We start from the raw sequence: 20,968 nt of genomic DNA, 5'->3' as shown, positions 1-20,968 counted from the left end.
ATGCAATTAAATAGTGGAAGTGCCGAGCGAGGGGGAGCCCTATCAGCCATACTGCACACACACACACGGCTCCATCTCCACATTCAATTTACACACTTCGATATCATCATCCTCTCTGCAGTACTTCCTCCACTTTGCTCTTAACACTCTTGCAACCCAGACCTGAAATACAGACATTAAAAACATTGCCTCTGTAGACACAATTAGAATCTCACATCACTGACTACAGAAGATCTAAAGTTCCCTGCGTCAACAGCAACTGAGTGACACCCAGCACTGAGATGGCCCACTATGCTGATGTGAAAGGGGGACAGTAGAGGCGTGTGTGTGTGTGTGTGTGTGTGTTGCCTGAAACGCCACTCCTTGACTGTGCTGATGAGCTGAAGCCCTGGCCTGCAGTCTCTGAGGGGATTAGCCAACTCAATGACACTAAATTACAGGGATCAACATCAGCTCAACACATCCACCGCTGTCTATGCTGCTCTAACTGGATCAAATTTGGATGAACAGCTGTAATAAGACTGTACATATTGCTAAAATTGAGCAACATGAATATATTAAGTTATATAAATTTATATAAAATAGAGGAAATATCAGTTTGTCATGTTATCAACATCATCTTGCTATCTCTAAACTTATCAAATAGTATTGTTACAAAACATAAAGGTTTTAATCACCAAAAGCTCCAACTTGGAAATCAACTATCTCCACACCGCACAAAAGATAACACAGACTTATGATTCAAATGGCGCAGAGGCATTCAGTGGCTGATACAGAAGAGCTACAATGCCTCTCCATCAATCATAATTCACCACTGCTGTACTCTATTGTTATAAACCACATTCACAGAATAACAAGCAAGACCTTTGTGCAGTGACGCTTGAAATGGTAACCTTTAACTCTGAGGACAGCTATCAAACACTGGGCCTGTTCAGCAGCAGCACACCTATCACATGCACATGTAAACAGCTGTCAAATCCTTAACAACATATAGGCACACGGTTACAAATTGCTCCCACTTATGGCAACACACAAGTGGATGTGAAAGCAGCTGTGATGGAGGTGACAGTTAATTATATAAAAGGGAAGAAAAATCTTTTTAGACAGAAGAAAACATTAAGAAGGAAAGAAGAGAAACCGGCATAGTTGACAATAGCTGTCTTTTTCCTGGTATTTTATATATATATATATATATATTATTATTATATAAATAAATAAATAAATAAATAAATAAAGGCTTTGCTTAAGTTAATGAATAACTTAAAAAAAAAAAGAAAATAAAAACAGTAGTAAAAAACATGATTAAGTGAAACTTATTTACATTGCATAGGTAAAAAAAAAAAAAGTCAGGTTCATGCTTAATCTACTGTTGACTAGATAAAGGAAAAAGGAAACAGTCTCTGGGACAGTTGTCTATAAATCCAGTCAAACACAGTGTTGTTTGCCAGCCTGGAGGCCAAGCTGTAATGACTGGACTGGTCATACAATGGTTACTGATAGCAGCACAACAGCAATCAGATAGCAGTGTCTGTTAAGCCTCTCCTTTACTGCACTATTAAACAGATTATTACATTATTCAAAGTGTTTGTTCTCCTCCTGTGTGTAGATTACCAAGTAAGGCACACCCAGATAAGCTGCCAGGTAGTCCAATACGTAACACAGCAGCAGCACTAAAAACAAAAGCCAAAAGATTAAGACCTGTGGTGTTTGCTCCAAATACAGCTTTGCAAAGGAAAGCTTTGTCGCTACACCCACTTCTAATGCCAGTAGAAACCGCAAGCTCCTGAACACCCTCAAATCATATTTAGACTTGTGTTACCAGCTTATTATGACTCATTATACAGACACAAGTTCCCTTCTTGTTGAGAATTCCCACCCGAGCTGATTGTGTCGTACATGCATGTCACTATGAAGAGATTAGGCTGAGTAATTATCTGCTGACAGGTGAACAATGCTCCAGAAAAATTAAAGTTATCAAAGTGGGCCACTTGACAGTTGACTTTGGATATGAATGACAGATTGTAGTGACATTATTTCACCTGATTAAAAGAGGTCTTTAATTAATGCCACAAAGTCCCAGGCATAAAATAACAAGAAGAGCAAATGAATTTTGCAAATGATTCAAACAAATTTTTAATTATTCTTTCAGTTTTATTGGTTTCTTAAAAAATAAATAAATAAATAATTTTAAAAAATGACACAAAACACACCTAGAGAAAAACCAGCAGCCCTCCTTGAGTAACGTCAGACGAGTGTTTGCTCACTTTTAAAATCATGTCCATCTGCCCACTCCATTGACCCAGCAGCTACAGCCTACAAAGCTAATGAAATAATCAAAGATTTCTGATACAGCGCACAAGACAAATACGTCTGTATTTAAACAGCACTCTAGTCCAAACACAACACTGTCTAAGATCTACTGCAAACAGTATTTATTCAATACGATTGTTTGCTTTTAGTTTGGACTCATAAAAAATAAAAAATAAAGAGATAGCACTCTCTTTGCTCATTTTAAATGTATTATGGCCAAACATTAAGTCATATTACAAGGTTTTTTGACTGAATTGGCCTCTTGGTTACACAGGCTTTACTTCACAGCAGCGACTTTTACGATGCCAGTGCATTCACAGTTAGATTTTAAAGCTGATAAACAGTTGATCTTTAAGCTTGTTTGACTAAATTTAAATTATTATGGATATTAGATTCTCTAATTAACACTTATCATTTATTTATTCTATTCATGTACATATTAAACACGCATTTCAATGTGATGTTAATATAAAATCTTTGAGTACGAAAATAATATTTAGAGTTTTGTATGAAAATTCAATTTGAATGTGTGAATTATTATATCATACGGGACTTGATAGCAATGACAAACTATGGAATTTAAGGGAAAAGCATGTGGATGTTTGTAAAGTGGATGAAAAACATGACAAAGTAACAGTCTGCTCTCTAGTGGTGAGATGTTACAACAATAACTTGCACAGCATCTGGATGTTAACATCTCATAATCAGCTTATCATCCCTGTATAACCTTGGCCATGCTAGAAATAAGTCACCACTAATCACTTATTTAAATAAGAACTTGATATGGAGGTGAGCCACTTACCAATTGGATTGATATCGAAAAAGTGTACTGGGGTCCGGAGGATGGCATTGAACATGCTGTTGTGTAGGGTTTGGGCTGAGCTCACCAGGACATTAAAGAAGAGCAAGCTGCGCAGGAAGCCAAACACAACTGACGTGGCTGTTAAACCTGACAAAAACAGAAAAAAATAATCCATCAGCACACTACACTGCTGTTCTTATGCCTGTTCTAAGATTAGCTATGCATTTTAGATGACATTATTGAGCAAAAACATACATCTTCCGCTTTATTTTTTCCATCAATTATGTTTTTTGTCTTGAATGCTGATCTATCACTGTGGATACAAGGCCTGAGAGAGTGAAAAGGGTTGGAGTCACAGGGAGATAATCAGAGCAATCCAACAGCAGCGAACAAGAAAGGCACGGCTATCTCCCTGTACAGCTGAGGCCCATGTACACATACACTGGGCCTTGAAGGCCTTGGGCCACAGCCAAAGAACTGTGTTCATTGAATGGCTGCGTATTGAGAGCCTCACAGTACATAAAAAGCTATGTGCGCTCGGTGAGCTTCACCTGCGTAAACACCTAGGTACAGGTCAAGGTCCAGCTGCCGGGGGAAGCTGCCATTGAGGTGCTCTGTCACATTGATGTGCTTCTGTTCAGAGGCCCTGCAAGTCAGCCACAAAAGAAACAAAAATCCACAAGGACAAGTAAACACAAAGAATAAATAAAGCTGCAACATGAAGGTGCTAGACAAAACACATTCCTCCTATCTTGAAGCACAAGGTCAGTTTCAACAAGTGACAGATAATACCAAGAAAAACAGTTTGGTTCAGTCGTCTTCAATTAAATTATCAACCACTTCCAGTCTCTGAAAATATGTTGGTTTGGCTTACAAAACCAGTATCCTTTTTTTTGGCAAGCCTCGTGTTTTTCACAGGATGTAAAAGAAACAAAATCTCACCAGCAAGCAAGCCACCAGTCCTGCAGGACAAATGTAATCTGAAAAAACATGAAAAAATCTAATCAAAATTATAGTTTTTTTACATTAAATATTAAGACATGAACCAAAAACTTATAAAAAAACAATACAAAAAACCCCATTATTCATTAAATCACAGCAAAGAATAAACGCATAACAAAGCAACTTAATTTGACTATGAATCATTAGATAATTCAGTGTTACATAAAATTCACTCATGTGAATTCACTTATGATGTATTTTTCCAAAACTGATAGAAAACACAAACCAAATTAATTGAAGAAACAAACTCACATGTGCGAGAGCATTGAGTAAAATTAGGACCAAGAGGACCAGGAAGTTAGCACCTGCCATGAAATATTTCACGTACATACGCAGGTCGACGTTTCCCTCTGAGCGTCTTTCCTCCACTGTTGGTTGCAACACCTACAGATAGACATTCGTGTCAATACCAGTCACTCAGCATCACTTTAAATCAAGCTATGATGAAAAGGGAAAGGTGAGTATCTTCTGCTCTCTAGTGGCTGAAAGGATGCACAACAGGCCTTTTTCCTGCCATACTTGTGTGCTTAAAGCGTGATGAAAATTGTTTTGAGCTGCTTACACTCAAGACTAATCATTTAAGTAATTAAAGGTTTAAAATATACCTACCACTGTAAGTGGCTCTGCTCCCTCAATCAAAGAGCACCGAGAGGAGGCAAGGGAGGACATGGAGGACATGGAGTTGTCAGAGAGTGTATGGGGGAAGCGAGAGACAGTCCCAGGAATGGGAGTTGTGCCTTGCCTCTCTTCCTCCTGGCCATCATCCTCCTTAAGCAGGGAGGTAAAGTCTAGTCCTGAACCCTGCAACTCATTGTAGGTCCCTTGTGCCACCAACTGGCCCTGAAAAAGAGAAAAGAGGACTCACACACACACACACACACTCGTAGAAATTCCACCATCTGTAAATGACATAACATTTATATAACATGTAATCCTGCCAATATTACCAATTGAAAAAATATGTATGCAAATTGTGATTTCTGCAGGTGTTTTGCCTAATGCTCATACATACATTTACAACTTATAAACTCTTATTGTAGAATGACATCCTGATGGAGGCTGTTGACAGAATTGAATGTTGTCATCCATTTTGGAAGAAGATATCAGTATTGTGGAAAACAATAGTGATGGTTAATTGGTGATGGTTATATTTTTTAACAACATGCAAATAGTTATGGCAAGCACCAAATGACACATAAAACAACAACACACAGCTGCTAATATTTAGAGATCATAATATTTTTCTCTGCAGTCAAAGAACAACAAACCAGAACTAAAACAACAGTGAGTACTGGATTTAACTCGTCAAGCAGCTAGACACTGTTCCAATGGGAAGATAATCAACTGGGTGTAGTACTGCAGGCGATTGTTTGCTAACACATCAGCAATACCATCCAATGGTTAGCTCGCTCTTTAGCTCTTCTGCTAACCCATTGGCCAAAAACCAGTTATTGAATTGAATTTACAGTGATCAGTCAGGGAACTGCTCTGTCATAGGTGACTCACTGCTGGGTATTGTGACTCAGCATGTGCTATACAAAACAACCAATAAAGCAGCTAGATACAAGCACTTCTGATTCTTCTTTCTGGTTTGAAACTGGGTCACCACTTGATTCCACTGTAATAGCTGTGTATCCAAGCTGACTACAGCCGCTGCCCTCAGGTGACTACAAACTTTTTAAAGCTCTAAGTCTACAGAGGGAGAGTTTTTGATACTCAAAAGACAGATTTTGGGTGTAGAATCACTGAAAAATTACTGAGCTGAAAAATGTAACGGAATTAGACATAAGTGATCCTATAAGCCAGAGACTGTTAACTATGTGAGAATTATACACTACATACTACCATGTGCGCTCATGACTAAAAGTATACTTGGAGTACATAGAGCTTCAATACCAGTAATAAGTGTATTAATTAACTTTACTTTAGTATGAAAACTTTTTAACAAAAAAATAAATAAACACATGCTCATACCTCCTTTAAGACAATTATTTGATCTGCAGCCTTCAGATACTGTAGTTGGTGAGTAACCAAGATGCGAGGTTTCTTCCTCAGAAGTCCACAAATGCACCTGAGTGAAACAAATATTTTTGTGCAGAAATTAAAAACTGCTCATATAGTTTTATCAACATAAAAGTGAACAGCTGACTAATTGAAATATTCTTTGCACTGGATTTCTTCACGGAAAACAATGGGGAAATGTTAGTAATGAGACTTACTCTTCAAAGAGGTGCCGGCCCACCTCAGCATCGACAGCACTGAGCGGGTCGTCCAGCAAGTAGATATCTGCATCCTGATACACTGCTCTAAAATACACACATATTGAGGTTATCCCTGTCACTGACACCAAAGACAAAAATACATTACTGTATAGTTATTCAACACACCTGGCTAAGCTGATCCTTGCTTTCTGTCCTCCACTGAGGTTGGCTCCTCTGTCCCCGACCATCGCCAAGTCACCACCTGGCAACAGGTCCATGTCCTGAGCAGGGCCCAAATGCAACTTTACCAGTTATTCACATTCACACTGAGGTCACTACAAGGTAGATGTGCTGAAACTTAAACAACTGGCCAACGCAGTATGAAAATACAACTGGGCATGTGATTATCAAGAACATGACTCGAAGCGATTCTCACTCTCTTGAGGGCGCAGGCTCTCAGAACTCTATCATACTTCTGGGGATTCAGCTCTTTGCCAAAAAGGATGTTGCTTCGAATCGTACCGGGTAAAATCCATGGCTGCTGGGAAGTGTAGGTCAGCTCTCCTTTGACTTTTACCACACCACTTTCCTGACTCAGTTCTCCCAGGATGGCACTGAGGAGCGAGGACTGACATGTACAAACACAGAAAATAATTTTTGACATTTTGGGAAATGTCCTTAAAATCACTTCCTTGCCGAGAGTTAGAGAAGAAGATACATACCACTCTCATGTCTTTGTGGTTAGTATGGAACTAAAGCCAGAAGGCAATTAGCTTAGCCTAGCATAACAGCTGTTGTTCACATAAATAAAAGAAGTTACAGCACATAACTCCCAGTCAAACCACAAATTACATTTGTTTGTGTAGGGATAAAACAAAGGTGACACAACACGCTAAGCTAAGTGCCCCAGCTTTAGCACCGCACTTACCATATTGTTGCATGCACACAAGCTGACTGTCTAGCATCTATCTAACTAGCTGCCCATTGGTTTTAATGGGAAATGCTATTATTGTCATAGCACTGCAGAGTATTGGATTCATTTATGTCAAAATGAAGGAATCTTGGTATCGTACACATCAAAATATTTATTCTCTCAATTGTATCAGTCACCTTTAATGTTCTTACATTTTATATTGCATTCAACTGCTGGCAAAAAAAACCTCAGCACTGACTCCATGCTTGCGGTAAAACTGATGGTAAATACAGTTGATTCCAATATATGATTTATTTAGACTTACTTAATATGTCACAGGTTTATAATCATGTGTGTGCATGACTATAAACCCGAGACTAGAGAACAGACCTGACCTTTCCAGCCCCAACAGGTCCAATTACTGCCAGGAGCTGCTCGGGCCTAACGGTGAATGACACATTCTGTAAAGTTGGAGCCTCTAGCATCTGTAAGAAAAAGCAATTGAACTGAAACACAGCACTGTACTTACTACGCTATAAGTCACACACATTTCCCTGGGGCTTCACTGTGTGTATAGCATATGACACTATGCATAGACTTTCTAGGAGTCTGATGACTGCTGCATGTGATGTATGTTTAAGAGTGTAGAAGTTAGAGGGGCACATCCTCACCTTATCCCAGTAGCATATTAAATCTTGAATCTTCACCATACACTCCTTCTTCTCTACCACAGGAAGTCCCAGATGATGAGGAGCAACTTCATCCAGCAGAAGAAAATTCTTTGGGGAAAAATGACATTTAGAACTTCAGTTTTCATATATAGTAAAATCAACAGTCACTGGGTATAAATATGCCATCTGTCTGTGGTGTATTTACTTTAATCCTTCGGATACTGATGAGAGTCTCAGAGACCTTCTCTATGGCAAAGGGAAAGAAGAGGGTAATGGTGAGTCTGACTGCCCCGTAGAGGGAAACAGCCATAAACACTCTGCTAGCAGACAACTCGTTTCCAGTCAGTACATAAACGCACACGGTGATGAAGATGATGATCTTGCTGGCCACAAAGAAAGACGCCATGTTCAGGCCACGCAGGTAGGAGCTTTTCATTATCTTGGAGATTTCCATTCTGTACAATAACAAGGCATGTTCGTCAGTGAATGCTGTTTCACGTATATTATTGTTGTTATTTTTGGCATCACACATGACCAGTTGTTTGTTTATACGTTTTGTTGTTAGGTGATTTTGTTGAAATTCAGTAGAAAGTAATGCATGGTGCAGATAAAGGAATTTTTGAAACCTTCTTAACATTGCACAAGACGCCATTTTTGTAACTTTTCTCATTAATGTGAATAAACAAACCTACAGGATAACATTATTACACTCTTGTATCATGAATGAACAGTTTCATCAAATATTACAATAGATATGAAGAGGAACCAATCTACCTTCTGATCTCATCTACCAATGCAGCGAAAGGCTTCTCCCACCCATACATCTTAATAACACGGATCCCAGTGATGACTTCATTCATTGTGCGTATCCTCTCATCTGTTAAAACTGCTGTTTCAGCCCTAAAACAGAAAAAAACAGCACACACAAATACAAGCAATGACACCGGTGCAACAGCAACTTTTAAGGAAGTAGAGACAACTATTATCTTTATTTGATAAACCTGGCGCTCCACTACCAACCTGAGTGTAGAGAATAGCCGTCCAAACATTGTCTGTATTGGCATCAGAATGAAGAAGACAGCCATTCCCGCAAGGCATGATGGGCCAATTGCATACATCAACAATAATATCACAGTTGCTGCTTGTAGGGGGCCAATCCACAAAAAGTGCAAGTATAAGGTTACCTGAAAAAATGAAAGAAAAAAAATATTGCCAAGGTGCGGTCTGGATTATTGAATTGGTACATCAAATGGAAAATATACATACAGGACAAACAAAAAGAGTCACTTTCAGGTAATCACCTCATCAAATTTGTTGACATCATTAGATAAGAGGTTGACAATTTGTCCTGTGGTAGTTTTGGCCAGTGCTGTGCTGTTAAGATATAGAGCCTTTGCAGAACAAAAGGTTCATGTCAAGTTATAAAGACCACAGGAATATGACAGAGCATTTATACATTAGATGTGTCATTAATGACTGACCTTCCGATAGATCATGTGGCACATGGCCACACGGATCTTCATGCCCACTCGCTGAACATGGTAGAAATAGAGATGATGAAGGATAGCCAGGCCGATGGTTGACAGGGAGATACCTGCAGCATAGCTGTAGGCCTCATAGACTGCAGCTGTGTTGATGGGGTCATTACTCTCAAAGTACTCAATAAGCTTCCCAAGTAGCACAGGCTGAATGACTTTGATAACTTCCTGATAGAAAATGGGATGTAAGGCAGATAAGTGGATGTGCTGCATTAAAATAAATCTTAATTTTTAAAATGCAGCATTGCTCACTGTTGATGTGTGGTTACACTGTGTGTGACTGCACTGTACCTCTATGAAGATGTATATTCCAATGAGTAAATATGATCTCCAATAGCACTGAATGATAACTTTGGTAAGATTTGGTGGGCGCGTTTCTTTTGCTGCCTGTTGAATTTCTTGATCCCAGTACCTTTCAAAAGCATGAGGAAGTGAAAAGAAAAGCCATGGTTACCTCCAGTCACTAACCTTTAACTAAGCAAACTTACTCAAAATATGGCACTGCTGGTAATTCCCAGGAAAGCAAGAGAAACTACTTAATGTTTCTCAAAAGAAATCACAAGAAATGTTTCAAGTAGCATAATACACAAATTATTGTGTGGATGTTACCCAACCAGTGCAAGTCTTGTACCACTATAAAATTTAATATGTGGTTTTCTACATACAACTTGCTACAGAAAAAAAGTATTTAAGGTTGTCAATTTGGTTTCGGCTCTCTCTTCATTGACACAGATTAATATAAATTTCATATTAGCTTCAGTATCTATTGGTTTGTCTCATCTATTGTTAGCCTTAGTTATGGAGTACTTTTGGGTGTTGATCACCCCTCAACTTGTGGGGGGAGAAAACCCCAGCCTCAGAATTACAATTAAACAAATAAATAAAGTGTACAAAATGTGAAGGGGTTTGAATACCTTGTCATCCCACAGTCGAGAACTCATATTGAACAAGCTGGTCTTTATGCCAGGTAAGCAAGCTAAGCTCTCACCTCACCTCCTAAAAGCAGTAGCCCCTACAATAGTTACACTGTGTTCACACAAACAGATACACTGTAGCTGTCAGTATATGCCCTCTCATGAATCTGCAGTATGATCAGTGTTGGTGAGAAGCCCTCTCTCATGTGACAGTATGAGAAGTATTATCTATATATAACCAGGTTCACCTCCATACAGAATGACAACTCTGATGCCAAACTCCGTCAGAGGAGGTTGTCTCTCTGCTATTTAGGGAAGGTCCAGGCTGAGAGGGGTCAGGAAGTGGTGGGGACGTTCTAAGTCTCTGGTTGGCTACTACACTCTTGGGACTGTCTAAAATGGAGAAGGGGGTAATTCAATATGACTTCTACTTATTGTGAGAGTACAGCTCTGACTGCCGTTTACAGGGAGAACGCCTAATCCATCCATTTCCTATTAACCTTCAGGGGTACTTCAAGTTCAAACTGGCAATGACTAGAAGCATTGATGTGGCAGTGGATGACAAGAACGGCCTCTCTGATCCAAATCTGAGACACAGGTTGTTAGTTGACATCTGTACTGGTCATATATCCAGAACTCATGCTTAAGTAATAGTAAGAGAGGTGTTACTATAGGGTGGACATGGTTAGTTCAGTTTCCTATACCCAAAACAGAGCTGAGGTGGTCCCTTTTCAAAACAAGTATGATGTAAGCAGATGCTGAGAATGGCCAGGAGGTGGTTTTGTCTGTCCTCTTGAAAACCTTTGAAATGGAAGCAAACACCGGCAGGAAAGTTGGGCTGTCAAGGTAACTAGGTCCTAAGGGCCTGGCTGGTACTGTCAAGCCTACAAGGCTGCATCTGCAGGGGTTGAAAAACCCATATTCTCAGGGTGGGAGTTGTTCAGAAAGGACAAGCATAACAGCTCAATTACAGCGCAATCTGTAATAAAATTCAAAGTGACACAATGATGGATCTGAATGTAACCTGGGTTTGTAACCTTGCTCTTGACCGGTTTTAACACTGGATTATAATGCTCAAGGTTTTAATGGTCGTCTTTCTGTGAAATACAGATTACTATGGTGTCTGAATTTACAAGAATCTAAGACTATTCAGTCAATGCTTTGTAATGGACTCTGAGAAAAAGAAAATTAGTAGTTCATTTCTATTAGATAATCCTAAAATAAATGAAAATAGCCTAAATACTATCAAACAAAATTAATAAGAGACATTCAATGTCATACCACTGTAGTTCCTCCCCGAGATTGTCAGATGCATCCTCTGGTAGAACTTTATACATGTCATCTTCTTCCAATTTCCTCTTGTAGCCGATTCTGAACAAGGGATTCAGCCAACTAGAGATAGTATATAGTAAGAAGTATATAAAGGTATGTTCAGTAGTTAAAATAATTACTGAAATGATTGACCTTTATGTAGGTGTGAGCAAAGGTGGGTTGTCACCAAGTACAATTATTCAAGTATGTACAGTTTTAAGATCAGACAGCAGTACTTTTTACTCCATTACAATTCATAGGTAAATACTGTACACCACATTTATCGCACAGCTGCAAGACTTACATGAGAAAACATGAAAATCAGCTTTCACCTGAAAAACAACACATTGCTGCTCTACAGTACGGATGCAGTCTACCTGTACAAGCTAAACATTAAAAATACCATTTAACTTGTTGACATCTAATATAAGCAGAGGGGAACATTTATAAAACTTGTCTGGTTTGATTTTTACTGTATGATTTTTACTTTAACAACAGTATTACTTTCTCTCATGTTTTGTTTAAACACTTTGTTTACATGTTAAGAAAAGTGTTAATAAATTTGAATGGTTTCACTATGCTACTCTCGAATTACCAGTTTTAACAACTTTGCCTGTTGTGCTTTAAGACTGCTAGAAAAAAAAAAAAGAGTCTGAGCTCTCTCCTCCATGCATGAGCAGTGCATGGACGGATGCTCAGCCGCTACCTGCTATCACATCCAGGGACAGCCACTCTAGAGTGGCCACAGACTGTCACACAGAAGAGCTCTCCATTCAATTAATGTCAAACACGGCTGTCACTGTGAGGCCGGTTTTCTTACCAGAAGAAAATCTTGGAGAGAAGATTAGCTGAAGCCGACGGATTATCCTTCGCCTCCTTCCGCAGAGGTTCCATGCCCCCCAACAGTAACCTGAAGACTTTCTCGGCAGGTTGTGTGGCTGGAGGATATCGATTAAGGCTCGGAGAAGAAAACACTAAGAGAACAGCTGCTGTAAACTCCTATGTCCGTCAATATTTACACCTGCCAACATTCAGTAAAGGATTACTACAGGAGACGCACAGCCGGTCTGGCTGTCAGGTGAGCGGGACGCTGCGTAGCCCCGCCCACCGCCACGGTATTGGCCGACACAAGTCTCTATCACTTCCCACATGAACGCCATCGTGTTAATTAAATTTCAAAACGAAAACGTCTCAAATGAGAAGCAATAGCACACAGTGCAAATACTTTATTACAAGTAACAAACCAGCATTCAAAATGTTACTTAAGTAAAATAGTATTATCACTAAAGTGTACCTATCAGTATAAAAAGTGAAAATGAAGTGCTCATGCAGACTATAATACAATAATAACAATCATCATTTAAACTACTTTATGAATTGGTTGTTGAGTTTTAGATGTTTTTTTTATTATATAAGAAAAAAAATCTGCCAGCTTCAGTTTCAAAAACAGGATAAAGTGATTCAATACAGGCTACATGCATAACCTACACTGTAAATCCCAATTTGTTCACTAAACGTTAGTTTATTAGAAAAGGCTTGCACACAAAACCCTTTAGATTAGTACAGCACAGTAACATACTGTGAAAATATGTGAGTATACATCTGACACAAAATGCATGTATCACATGACCTTTGTCTGACTGGAAATTTATGTCAGTTCTGAGCTAGCTGCTCCCAGGTGAACTTTCAAGATGAACGATGCGGACCTGCAGGGGAGATATTTTCTGCTCTGTATCTGTACACAGATGTTGACAAAAGCCCTTCTTTCAGTGTCTTTGTGTAACCTCACCTCTGATAATACCTGTTCACAGATTTAAATTACACCAGTTTTTTTTTTTTTTTTTTTAAACATATCTTCTACACATCCAGTTTTTTTCACATGCACAAACTTATTTTGTGCAGGTTTATTTTACAGCTTTACAAAGCTTGATTTACAACTATAACCTTTGGATATATTTGTGACCATCACCTTACAAGCCCAAAATCATTTTGATCCTAATATGAGCCTATATAGGTATGGGGTGCAGTCAGGCTCATACCATTTATTGCTGGTTGTAGGGGGCCATAAGTTTTGGTAGGCCTGGCCTGAGATTGATTCTGGCAGCCCTATGAAAACACATAACCAAATAAAATGGCTTTCCATTGCAGGGTCAACAAGCACATTTCAAGCAGCTCTTCACAACATAATATGAGAAACATTTATTTTTATTTAAAATTAGTTTGAGCTTAAACACCAAAGTGACATTTAATGGTACAGTTTATGTTTTTGAAGACGCCAGACAGTCACAAGTTTTCAGCATTTAAAAATAAATAAACAAATCAAAAAATCCAACACAGTTTAGAGGTTTTTATATATTAATAAAAATGAATAGGAAGTGTTTTTCCAAAATAATTATAGTATTTAGTATTTTATTTTTTTATTATAGGCCCACATTCTTCACCAACATTGCACACTGACTAATTGTTTCATACTTGAGTTAAGGTTAAACAAATATTGAGCCTAACTGGACTGATATTTGTTGCAGAGAAAACATATTTGGATTGCTTTTACAGTAACTACTATAAAAATTAAAATAAATACATAAATAAATAAAAAACAATTGTTTCCCTGATACTGATATTTCATTTGTAATATACAAACGTTTGTATTAACATGAAGCAAGAAATTAACCATTTCTCGAACCGCTTTGCTAGCTTAATGAAGCTTCATATCATGCAAGTGAGCCATCTTCCCAATTAGATCTCTGATAAGAAAGTAAACTGAAAACCTCCGACGTTGTGGACTTACCCCCGATACCGGGAAGTTGATTTCTTCGCGAAACCAGTATGTGGCAATATGGGCAAAGTTTCCTGCTTTGCTGGGGAGGCTCTCCGAGTATTTTACTTACCGTCCACGGACTGTACACGAGGCTCACTGCAGCCACCATGTTTATTTTTCGTCGTCCATTTTTAAATTGAAAATGGCGCACTCCTCAGAGATTCTGTCCAATCAACGTCAGTCCCTCCCTGTATGCACTGTTTCCTGTTCCCCTGACTTTCGAAATAGTCAGACGTATGACCATAGACTGTATGGGTATGACCGATTTCTGCTTTTGTCTTCCCCCCATTTTATCCCAGTCTGGCCCGAGATATCCGGCTGATTTGCGACCTAATGTTAAGTAAACGTGGGTCTGATAAAACCCAGCTGAAGGTAGGCAGGTCTACGTTAGGGCTGTTTTGCCTGGTTTCCCTTACAGTGAACTAAATATTGTCAACTTTAACCTTCTATCAGGACATATTACTGTGATTAATCATGAAAGAACGGGAGGGAATTGCCTGTTTTTGTTTATTACCTAACATACTGACATTATAAATAAAACACCTTTCACGATGTGCAGTAAGTGTGATGTAAGGTCATCTGTGGAGACCTTTCATCTGAATCATACATGAACATAACTTAGCATTTGTTTAAAGAGTGGCTTATTGCTTGCATGAAGTCTTAATATTTGTTGTTTGCCATTATTAATTCCAGTCAGCATGTTCATCTGCAAGATTTAGAGCATAAAATGTTTTTACAGCTGTCAACTCAGTCAGTACACTGATTAAGTATTCATGCAAACATCTGTTTTATTAATTGACTGTTTTTATTTTTCTATTTTAGACAGAAACTGACACTCGTCACATTCTGTGGCCATGAAAAACAACATACATGTTCACATGTAATCTGGCAATCATTAATCATGCAGTTGCCAGATACTGCATGCAGAAATAGATGAACTAGTAACTGGACTTTGTCACATTTCTTCCTGTTTTTAGGATTACTGATTACTCCTTTATTATTTTTTATGTTAATATGATACCTGGCCTTATTTTTAGACCAAAGCATGGACACACAAAAGGAGCATTTCAAAAACTCCTTGCCAAAATTTAATGACTAACTGCCAGCTCATACTTCCTTTACTATGTCACTCTCAGACACCTGTGTCTATCCCTATCCCTCGCCAATAGAGATGAAGGCGAGATATCCTGTCTGTAAATCATCTCAGTGAAACACATGTCCACAGTGTAATTTGCCTGCCTGGGGCGATTTTATTTCTTCTCTTTTCCTTGAATCTCCCAAAAAACTGTAAATATATCTTAACCTACCAAATGTCAGGGTTGCAGATTCTGGCTTTTCTGAGCGGTCTGGCTGGGCTTGGGGCCTCTATTGGTGCCACAGTGTCCAATGAATGGAGGGTCACCAGCCGAGCATCCTCAGTCATCACAGCGACCTGGGTGCTCCAGGGTCTGTGGAACAACTGTGCTGGAAATGCCATTGGAGCTCTGCACTGCCGACCACATCATACTATCCTTCAGCTGGACGGTAAGTTCAGAGGGTCTGAACTGCCACATATATAATATGTCTGTTCTCACACTTCTGCATGAAGCGTTTGTCTCTGTTTATAACTTTAATGGTTAAATACTGAGTTAATGATATCCGTAATGCATCGAGTGTGTGAACATATGTACAGTAAGTTATATTTTTCAGACATAACACCATTGCAAATAAATGTCCATAAATCTGCATAGAAATCAGAGAAAAAAGAAGTTCCTTCCTCCAGAGATAGTTGTCAGTACATCCAAAAGAACATAACAAACAGGAACTTAAATAGCTAATTCATTACACTTAATTTTCCAAAATTTAAACAAACATGAGCTAAAAAAAAAACAGGGCTCAAGTTGAAGCCCACAGCTTATGGTATGTCTGTGTATTGGATTTAGTTGCATTTGGATTAGATTTACTGCGTGAAGTTGTGTTGCTTTAAGTTTGTGCTATGCATCCATGGTTTGTACATATCATATTCCCAGAACCTTTGGGTGAGCTACTCACATGTTGGAGAACCCTGATGTAAAGTCATCTTTAGAATGACTTATTGAAGGTTAGGTGAAGTGATTTAATTGCAAAGAAATGGTTTCTTCAGGCTCATGATTAAATATCTCTATTAGAGGATACTGTCTGACAATGAAGGACTTGAATTGTCTTTGTCTTGGCACTATTAGTCATCTTGTGAAAGGTCACATGGTGTGTATCTAATTATTCATGAAAATAAAAACACATCTGATCAAGTTACACCTTTTTTCATAATGACATTATTATCATTATCTTTTACCTTGTCCAGATACATTCAGATAACTAAATGTGTAAATGCTCACTGAGAAAAAAAAAACAAAATACTCAAAACATTTGGTAATATTCATTTCAGTTCCAGATTATGGCTCACACGTTAACTGTAGCAAATGTGTAATCTTTAGTTGGAAATGTCAAACTGAGAGTCTCTGAGTCACAGAAGCTTCTGCAGAGGCCAAGTAAACAAAGATATGTAGTTAGAAAGAGAGAAAGTTAAACTATTTCAAAAATCAAGACCAAATCAAATTACAATATTGTGTGAAATGCCCCATATTTTATGTATTGTAATTGCAGTATTTACCCAGTATCTGAGGAATTTGGTTTTTATTGTCTATAATAATCCTATTGTTGTTTATATTGGGTTTTTTTTTATCCATCTATATGTTGAGCAGTTCAGTTTATCAGGTGGCTAGTGCTGTAACTTTTTGTTGTTGTTGTTTGCTTTGTTTTCCTTTGGGTTTCTTTTTTGTTTTGTCTTTTTTCCATTTGCTGAAAACATTTCAGTTCAATGCAGTGTGTAAAACTGCAATGGGAAGTCATGAAATCTTCAGTTAAATCAGTTTACAGTTAATAACATGCTAATTTTGTGTGACAGTGCTTTGAGATTCTCAGCTCCATCTGATGGTGGCAGCAGTAAGATGGCAGAAACTTTAGCTACAGCATGTACAGCCACTAGATGGGGCTCTAATCCACATCATAAAAGCTGTTGTTTGCTTTTTGTCAGTGGCATCCAGATAATCTTTTTAGGTATCGTTCTCTAAATTAATTATCACATTGCCATGCCATGTAACAGGACAATGTGTGTCCTTCAGTCACTGAAGCATCGTGCTGTTAACATGCAGTTAAGAAGTCATCTAAATCCTGCTACTTGAGGTGGGTGAGTATTAATCATAGGTGCCAGGACAAGGTGACAGGCAGAGGGTGACACTTCACCATACTTCATCCTATCTCAAATGTCTGTTTTACATCTTTGGTTTATCAAGTCAGTTACAGACTCACAAATAAATCCAGGATTTAAACAGAAATGTATGCATGTATGTAACTCTTCCACCTTGGACATTTTCAGGCCATAGTCTGTGGTGTGGATGGACAAAATAACACAATACAATTTACTATTAGCCCATACTATGCCCATATGCCCATACCATACTGTATGGTGAACTGCTGGCTTTAATCTACCCCACCCTACAACATTAACTTCTACAGGTTAATGCATTAATAATTTAACACACCTTAGAATGACTACTGTGTGTTTAACCCATAAGTGCAATTCATTTTACTTTTAAAAAGTTTTGAATGCAAAAATCCTGCTTTTATTGAAGTATTTTTCCATTATGGTATTACTACTTTTACTTATTAATCAAATTATTCAAGTACTGGTCATGATGCCCACTACTGACCACACATACAACTGCTCACACATTTTACATGCCTGAAGTTGCTTTAATTTTCAGTGTCTTTACTGAGGTCATCACAACCCTTTTCTACATCTGGAACCTTCGGTCCCCTTCATCTCACGTTGAGTCATAGTGACGTGTACTTGGTGAGTGGGTGGAAGACACTATAATAGACCACTGGCCACTTGTTGAAGTTTAGGACCAAACTCCTCCCTACAGAATTTAACAGTCCACAACACATTAACTATCAATCACAGCCTATCCATTGAACTTACTAGTGCAGAGCCAAGCTACGTTTTCAAGAAGCTTCACAAGCCAGAGAACGTTTGGTCAATTCTTGGTCCTACCAACTCCTGCCAGCCTCAGTCGTGTGGAGGACTCTTCTCTGCGGTATGAGCAGCATGTTTCAGGAGATCTTGGCCTTCATATTAACCACCTCAGGGTGGGTGCTGGTGTCTTCCACCTTGCCGACGGACTACTGGAAGGTGTCGTCACTTGATGGAACCGTCATCACCACAGCTACTTACTGGTCCAATCTGTGGAAGGCCTGTGTCACTGATTCAACAGGAATCTCTAACTGCAAAGACTTTTCCTCGTTGCTGGCACTGGATGGTCAGCTCTTTTTCATTCTGATCATTTGATGCTTGGTTTTTCTGCCTTTGACTGCGTTTGCTTCTTGACCTTTTTAATGGTGTAGCTCAGTCATGTTGAATTAAGTTTCTGTTTTTGTTTGTTTCTCAGTTTAAGAGCATAGGGTAATATCTGATGTTGTAGTTTTTCTTTCAGGTGATTTATCCTAACTACCCTAGTGCATCAGAAAAGGTCAAACTCAGCTTCTCTCTCTTTCTAAATTCAAGTTGAAGTTCATTGCAAACCAGGACTAATAGATAGTCTAATGCAAGTCTCCAAGGAAGAACTCATTTACCTCCAAATACGTCAATGTTTAGCCTTAGTTCTCTGAGCCTGAAAGCTATAAAGGAGATTTACTGGGACCCTCAGGCAATTTCTACCACGGCTGACTAGTCTCAGCGGTTAACTTCCAAGGTAATATTTGCCTCAAAATCACATCTGAATGAGACTTTTCATACCAAGGCAGTCACAACACTAGCCAAGGTGCTTGAAAACAATTATGGTTACTCGTGACAAATTGTATTTCTTGCTTAATGTGTAAATTGGTCACAAGGTCAATACCTCATTGACCTTGCATTGTGCAGATTTGAAAGGGAAGGCAAAACCACAGAGGAGAAGCACAGCACAGAAAACTATATTGACTGGACATAAGCTGATCTCTGTTTTATGTTTACAGGTTACATCCAGGCATGCAGAGGACTGATGATTGCAGCCGTCTGTCTGGGTTTTTTTGGTTCCATATTTGCCCTGGTTGGAATGAAATGCACCAAAATAGGAGGAACTGACAAAAACAAAGCCAGGATCGCCTGCTTTGCTGGTGTTGATTTCATTCTTAGTGGTAAGTAAAGTGGATCTGTCGAATTATTTGTGTAATAGCATTTTCTGTTGATCTACATTGCCTTTCTCTTGTCCTTCTCAGGCCTCTGCTCACTGTCAGCGTGCTCCCTTTACGCATATCAGATAACATCAGAGTTTTTTGACCCAATGTTTGTGGCACAAAAGTAAGCACCATGTGACTGTAGATCCATAATGTTTAAAATGTTTAAATGTCACTCAACCAATTAAGAAACATTGCTGCATTTGCTCTGTAGGTATGAACTGGGCGCTGCTCTCTTTATTGGCTGGGCAGGTTCTATCCTCTGTATCCTCGGAGGCAGCATGCTGTGTTTCTCCATTGCAGATTCTTTTACCAAAAGGTGTGTACAAGTAAAACATACTATGTTTACATCATACATAAGATACATGTTGTAAATAACCTGCCGTGTGTATCAATTTTCTGGAGTCGCATAGGTGATTTGTGCACATGAATCTGTGTTCTGTATTTTCACAGCCACAGTCAGGCAAACTATATCTACAAAGGCGCTGCCTCGCATTCTCATCTCTCCTCCTACCCGAGAGGGCAGGCAAAGTCTGTAAACCAGAGGCCGCCTCCAGACTACAGCAGCTCCTCCAGGATTCAGCACTTTGATAAGAATGTATACGTTTGAGGGATGTTGAATATATAACACTTTTAGTCGAAGCCACTGGTGAGTCTTAAGAGATATACCTAGTCTAAAAGATACAGAGCAGTGCATGAAACCTGGTGGTCTCTGTCTCACCAGGGATTAAGTTTAAAATATATACATGTTTCTTCCAGGGGTATGAATTTAAAAGTGTATGATACAGTTTACTCTCTGATCTTAGAGAATTTGTATTTTCTATGCAGGACACAACTTTTGCATTTGATAGTTACATATTGCTGTGCATTGAATATCTTCTCACTTAAAAACAGGATGTGTCTCATAATTAAACAGCAAAAAACCCAAAACATTTGGTCCAAAATGGGTCTTTGTAATCTAATGTCTGCATCATTTTCTAATTCAGTCGCTGTATATGGCAATAAAGTTTGTAATATTTTGTAAGACATTTGCTTTGGTGGTTGTATCTTTAACTGTAAGTAACCCACGCATGCTGTTAATCTGTAATGACAACATTTAAAGTTGTGTCAAGCACTGATTTTTTGTTTAACATGGCGTAACCATTAACTATGATTTTGTAATAATTGGAAGTTTAAGAAAGTAAAAAAAAAACAAAAAAAAAAACAGACTGCATCTTGTCATTGTTTCTGTAATTATGTAAATGTGTAGTGAATGA

The 20,968-nt window shown here is 38.6% G+C and overlaps 2 protein-coding genes across 3 annotated transcripts in view; one reads left to right on the top strand and one right to left on the bottom strand.

The window, feature by feature from the left end:
- LOC111218898 (multidrug resistance-associated protein 4-like) overlaps window positions 1–12,556 on the bottom strand; it is a 33,887-nt gene extending 21,331 nt beyond the window's left edge. Inside the window, exons 1-19 of the mRNA XM_022741382.1 lie at window positions 12,483–12,556; window positions 11,633–11,743; window positions 9,729–9,849; window positions 9,381–9,605; window positions 9,201–9,290; window positions 8,920–9,083; window positions 8,674–8,799; window positions 8,105–8,354; window positions 7,900–8,007; window positions 7,624–7,713; window positions 6,752–6,943; window positions 6,502–6,596; window positions 6,334–6,420; window positions 6,089–6,185; window positions 4,724–4,954; window positions 4,367–4,498; window positions 4,055–4,092; window positions 3,664–3,758; window positions 3,113–3,259 (exon numbers count right to left, since the gene is read on the bottom strand). Coding sequence (XP_022597103.1) covers window positions 3,113–3,259; window positions 3,664–3,758; window positions 4,055–4,092; window positions 4,367–4,498; window positions 4,724–4,954; window positions 6,089–6,185; window positions 6,334–6,420; window positions 6,502–6,596; window positions 6,752–6,943; window positions 7,624–7,713; window positions 7,900–8,007; window positions 8,105–8,354; window positions 8,674–8,799; window positions 8,920–9,083; window positions 9,201–9,290; window positions 9,381–9,605; window positions 9,729–9,849; window positions 11,633–11,743; window positions 12,483–12,556 — 2,473 coding nt within the window. The remainder of the gene's footprint in view (window positions 1–3,112; window positions 3,260–3,663; window positions 3,759–4,054; window positions 4,093–4,366; window positions 4,499–4,723; window positions 4,955–6,088; window positions 6,186–6,333; window positions 6,421–6,501; window positions 6,597–6,751; window positions 6,944–7,623; window positions 7,714–7,899; window positions 8,008–8,104; window positions 8,355–8,673; window positions 8,800–8,919; window positions 9,084–9,200; window positions 9,291–9,380; window positions 9,606–9,728; window positions 9,850–11,632; window positions 11,744–12,482) is intronic.
- Window positions 12,557–15,651: 3,095 nt separating this feature from the next.
- On the top strand, window positions 15,652–20,921 carry LOC111218577 (claudin-10-like). Of its 2 annotated transcripts, none has more exons than XM_022740944.1 (5): window positions 15,652–16,004; window positions 19,512–19,673; window positions 19,755–19,836; window positions 19,927–20,031; window positions 20,166–20,921. In XM_022740944.1, exons 1-5 carry the CDS (start codon window positions 15,791–15,793, stop codon window positions 20,320–20,322), a joined length of 720 nt encoding a protein of 239 aa, XP_022596665.1. In that variant the 5' UTR covers window positions 15,652–15,790; the 3' UTR covers window positions 20,323–20,921. The 2 variants fall into 2 exon arrangements, with proteins under 2 accessions (XP_022596665.1, XP_022596663.1); XM_022740942.1 differs by lacking the exon at window positions 15,652–16,004 and adding an exon at window positions 18,404–18,817.
- Window positions 20,922–20,968: the final 47 nt, after the last annotated feature.

The sequence above is a fragment of the Seriola dumerili genome, unplaced genomic scaffold, assembly GCF_002260705.1.
Source record: "Seriola dumerili isolate Sdu_G_001 unplaced genomic scaffold, Sdu_1.0 BDQW01000052.1, whole genome shotgun sequence".
Lineage (NCBI taxonomy): Eukaryota > Metazoa > Chordata > Actinopteri > Carangiformes > Carangidae > Seriola > Seriola dumerili.
Note: the sequence above shows the minus strand (reverse complement) of the source record. Positions and strands in the feature narration are given on the sequence as shown.

Bases quoted from the DNA above. Each gene is read 5' to 3' on its own strand.
- LOC111218577 (XM_022740942.1), top strand. From the start codon at position 18,598: ATGAGCAGCATGTTTCAGGAGATCTTGGCCTTCATATTAACCACCTCA. The intron at 18,818-19,511 runs GTCAGCTCTTTT...TTATGTTTACAG, and splicing joins CTCGTTGCTGGCACTGGATG to GTTACATCCAGGCATGCAGA. The intron at 19,837-19,926 runs GTAAGCACCATG...TTTGCTCTGTAG, and splicing joins CCAATGTTTGTGGCACAAAA to GTATGAACTGGGCGCTGCTC.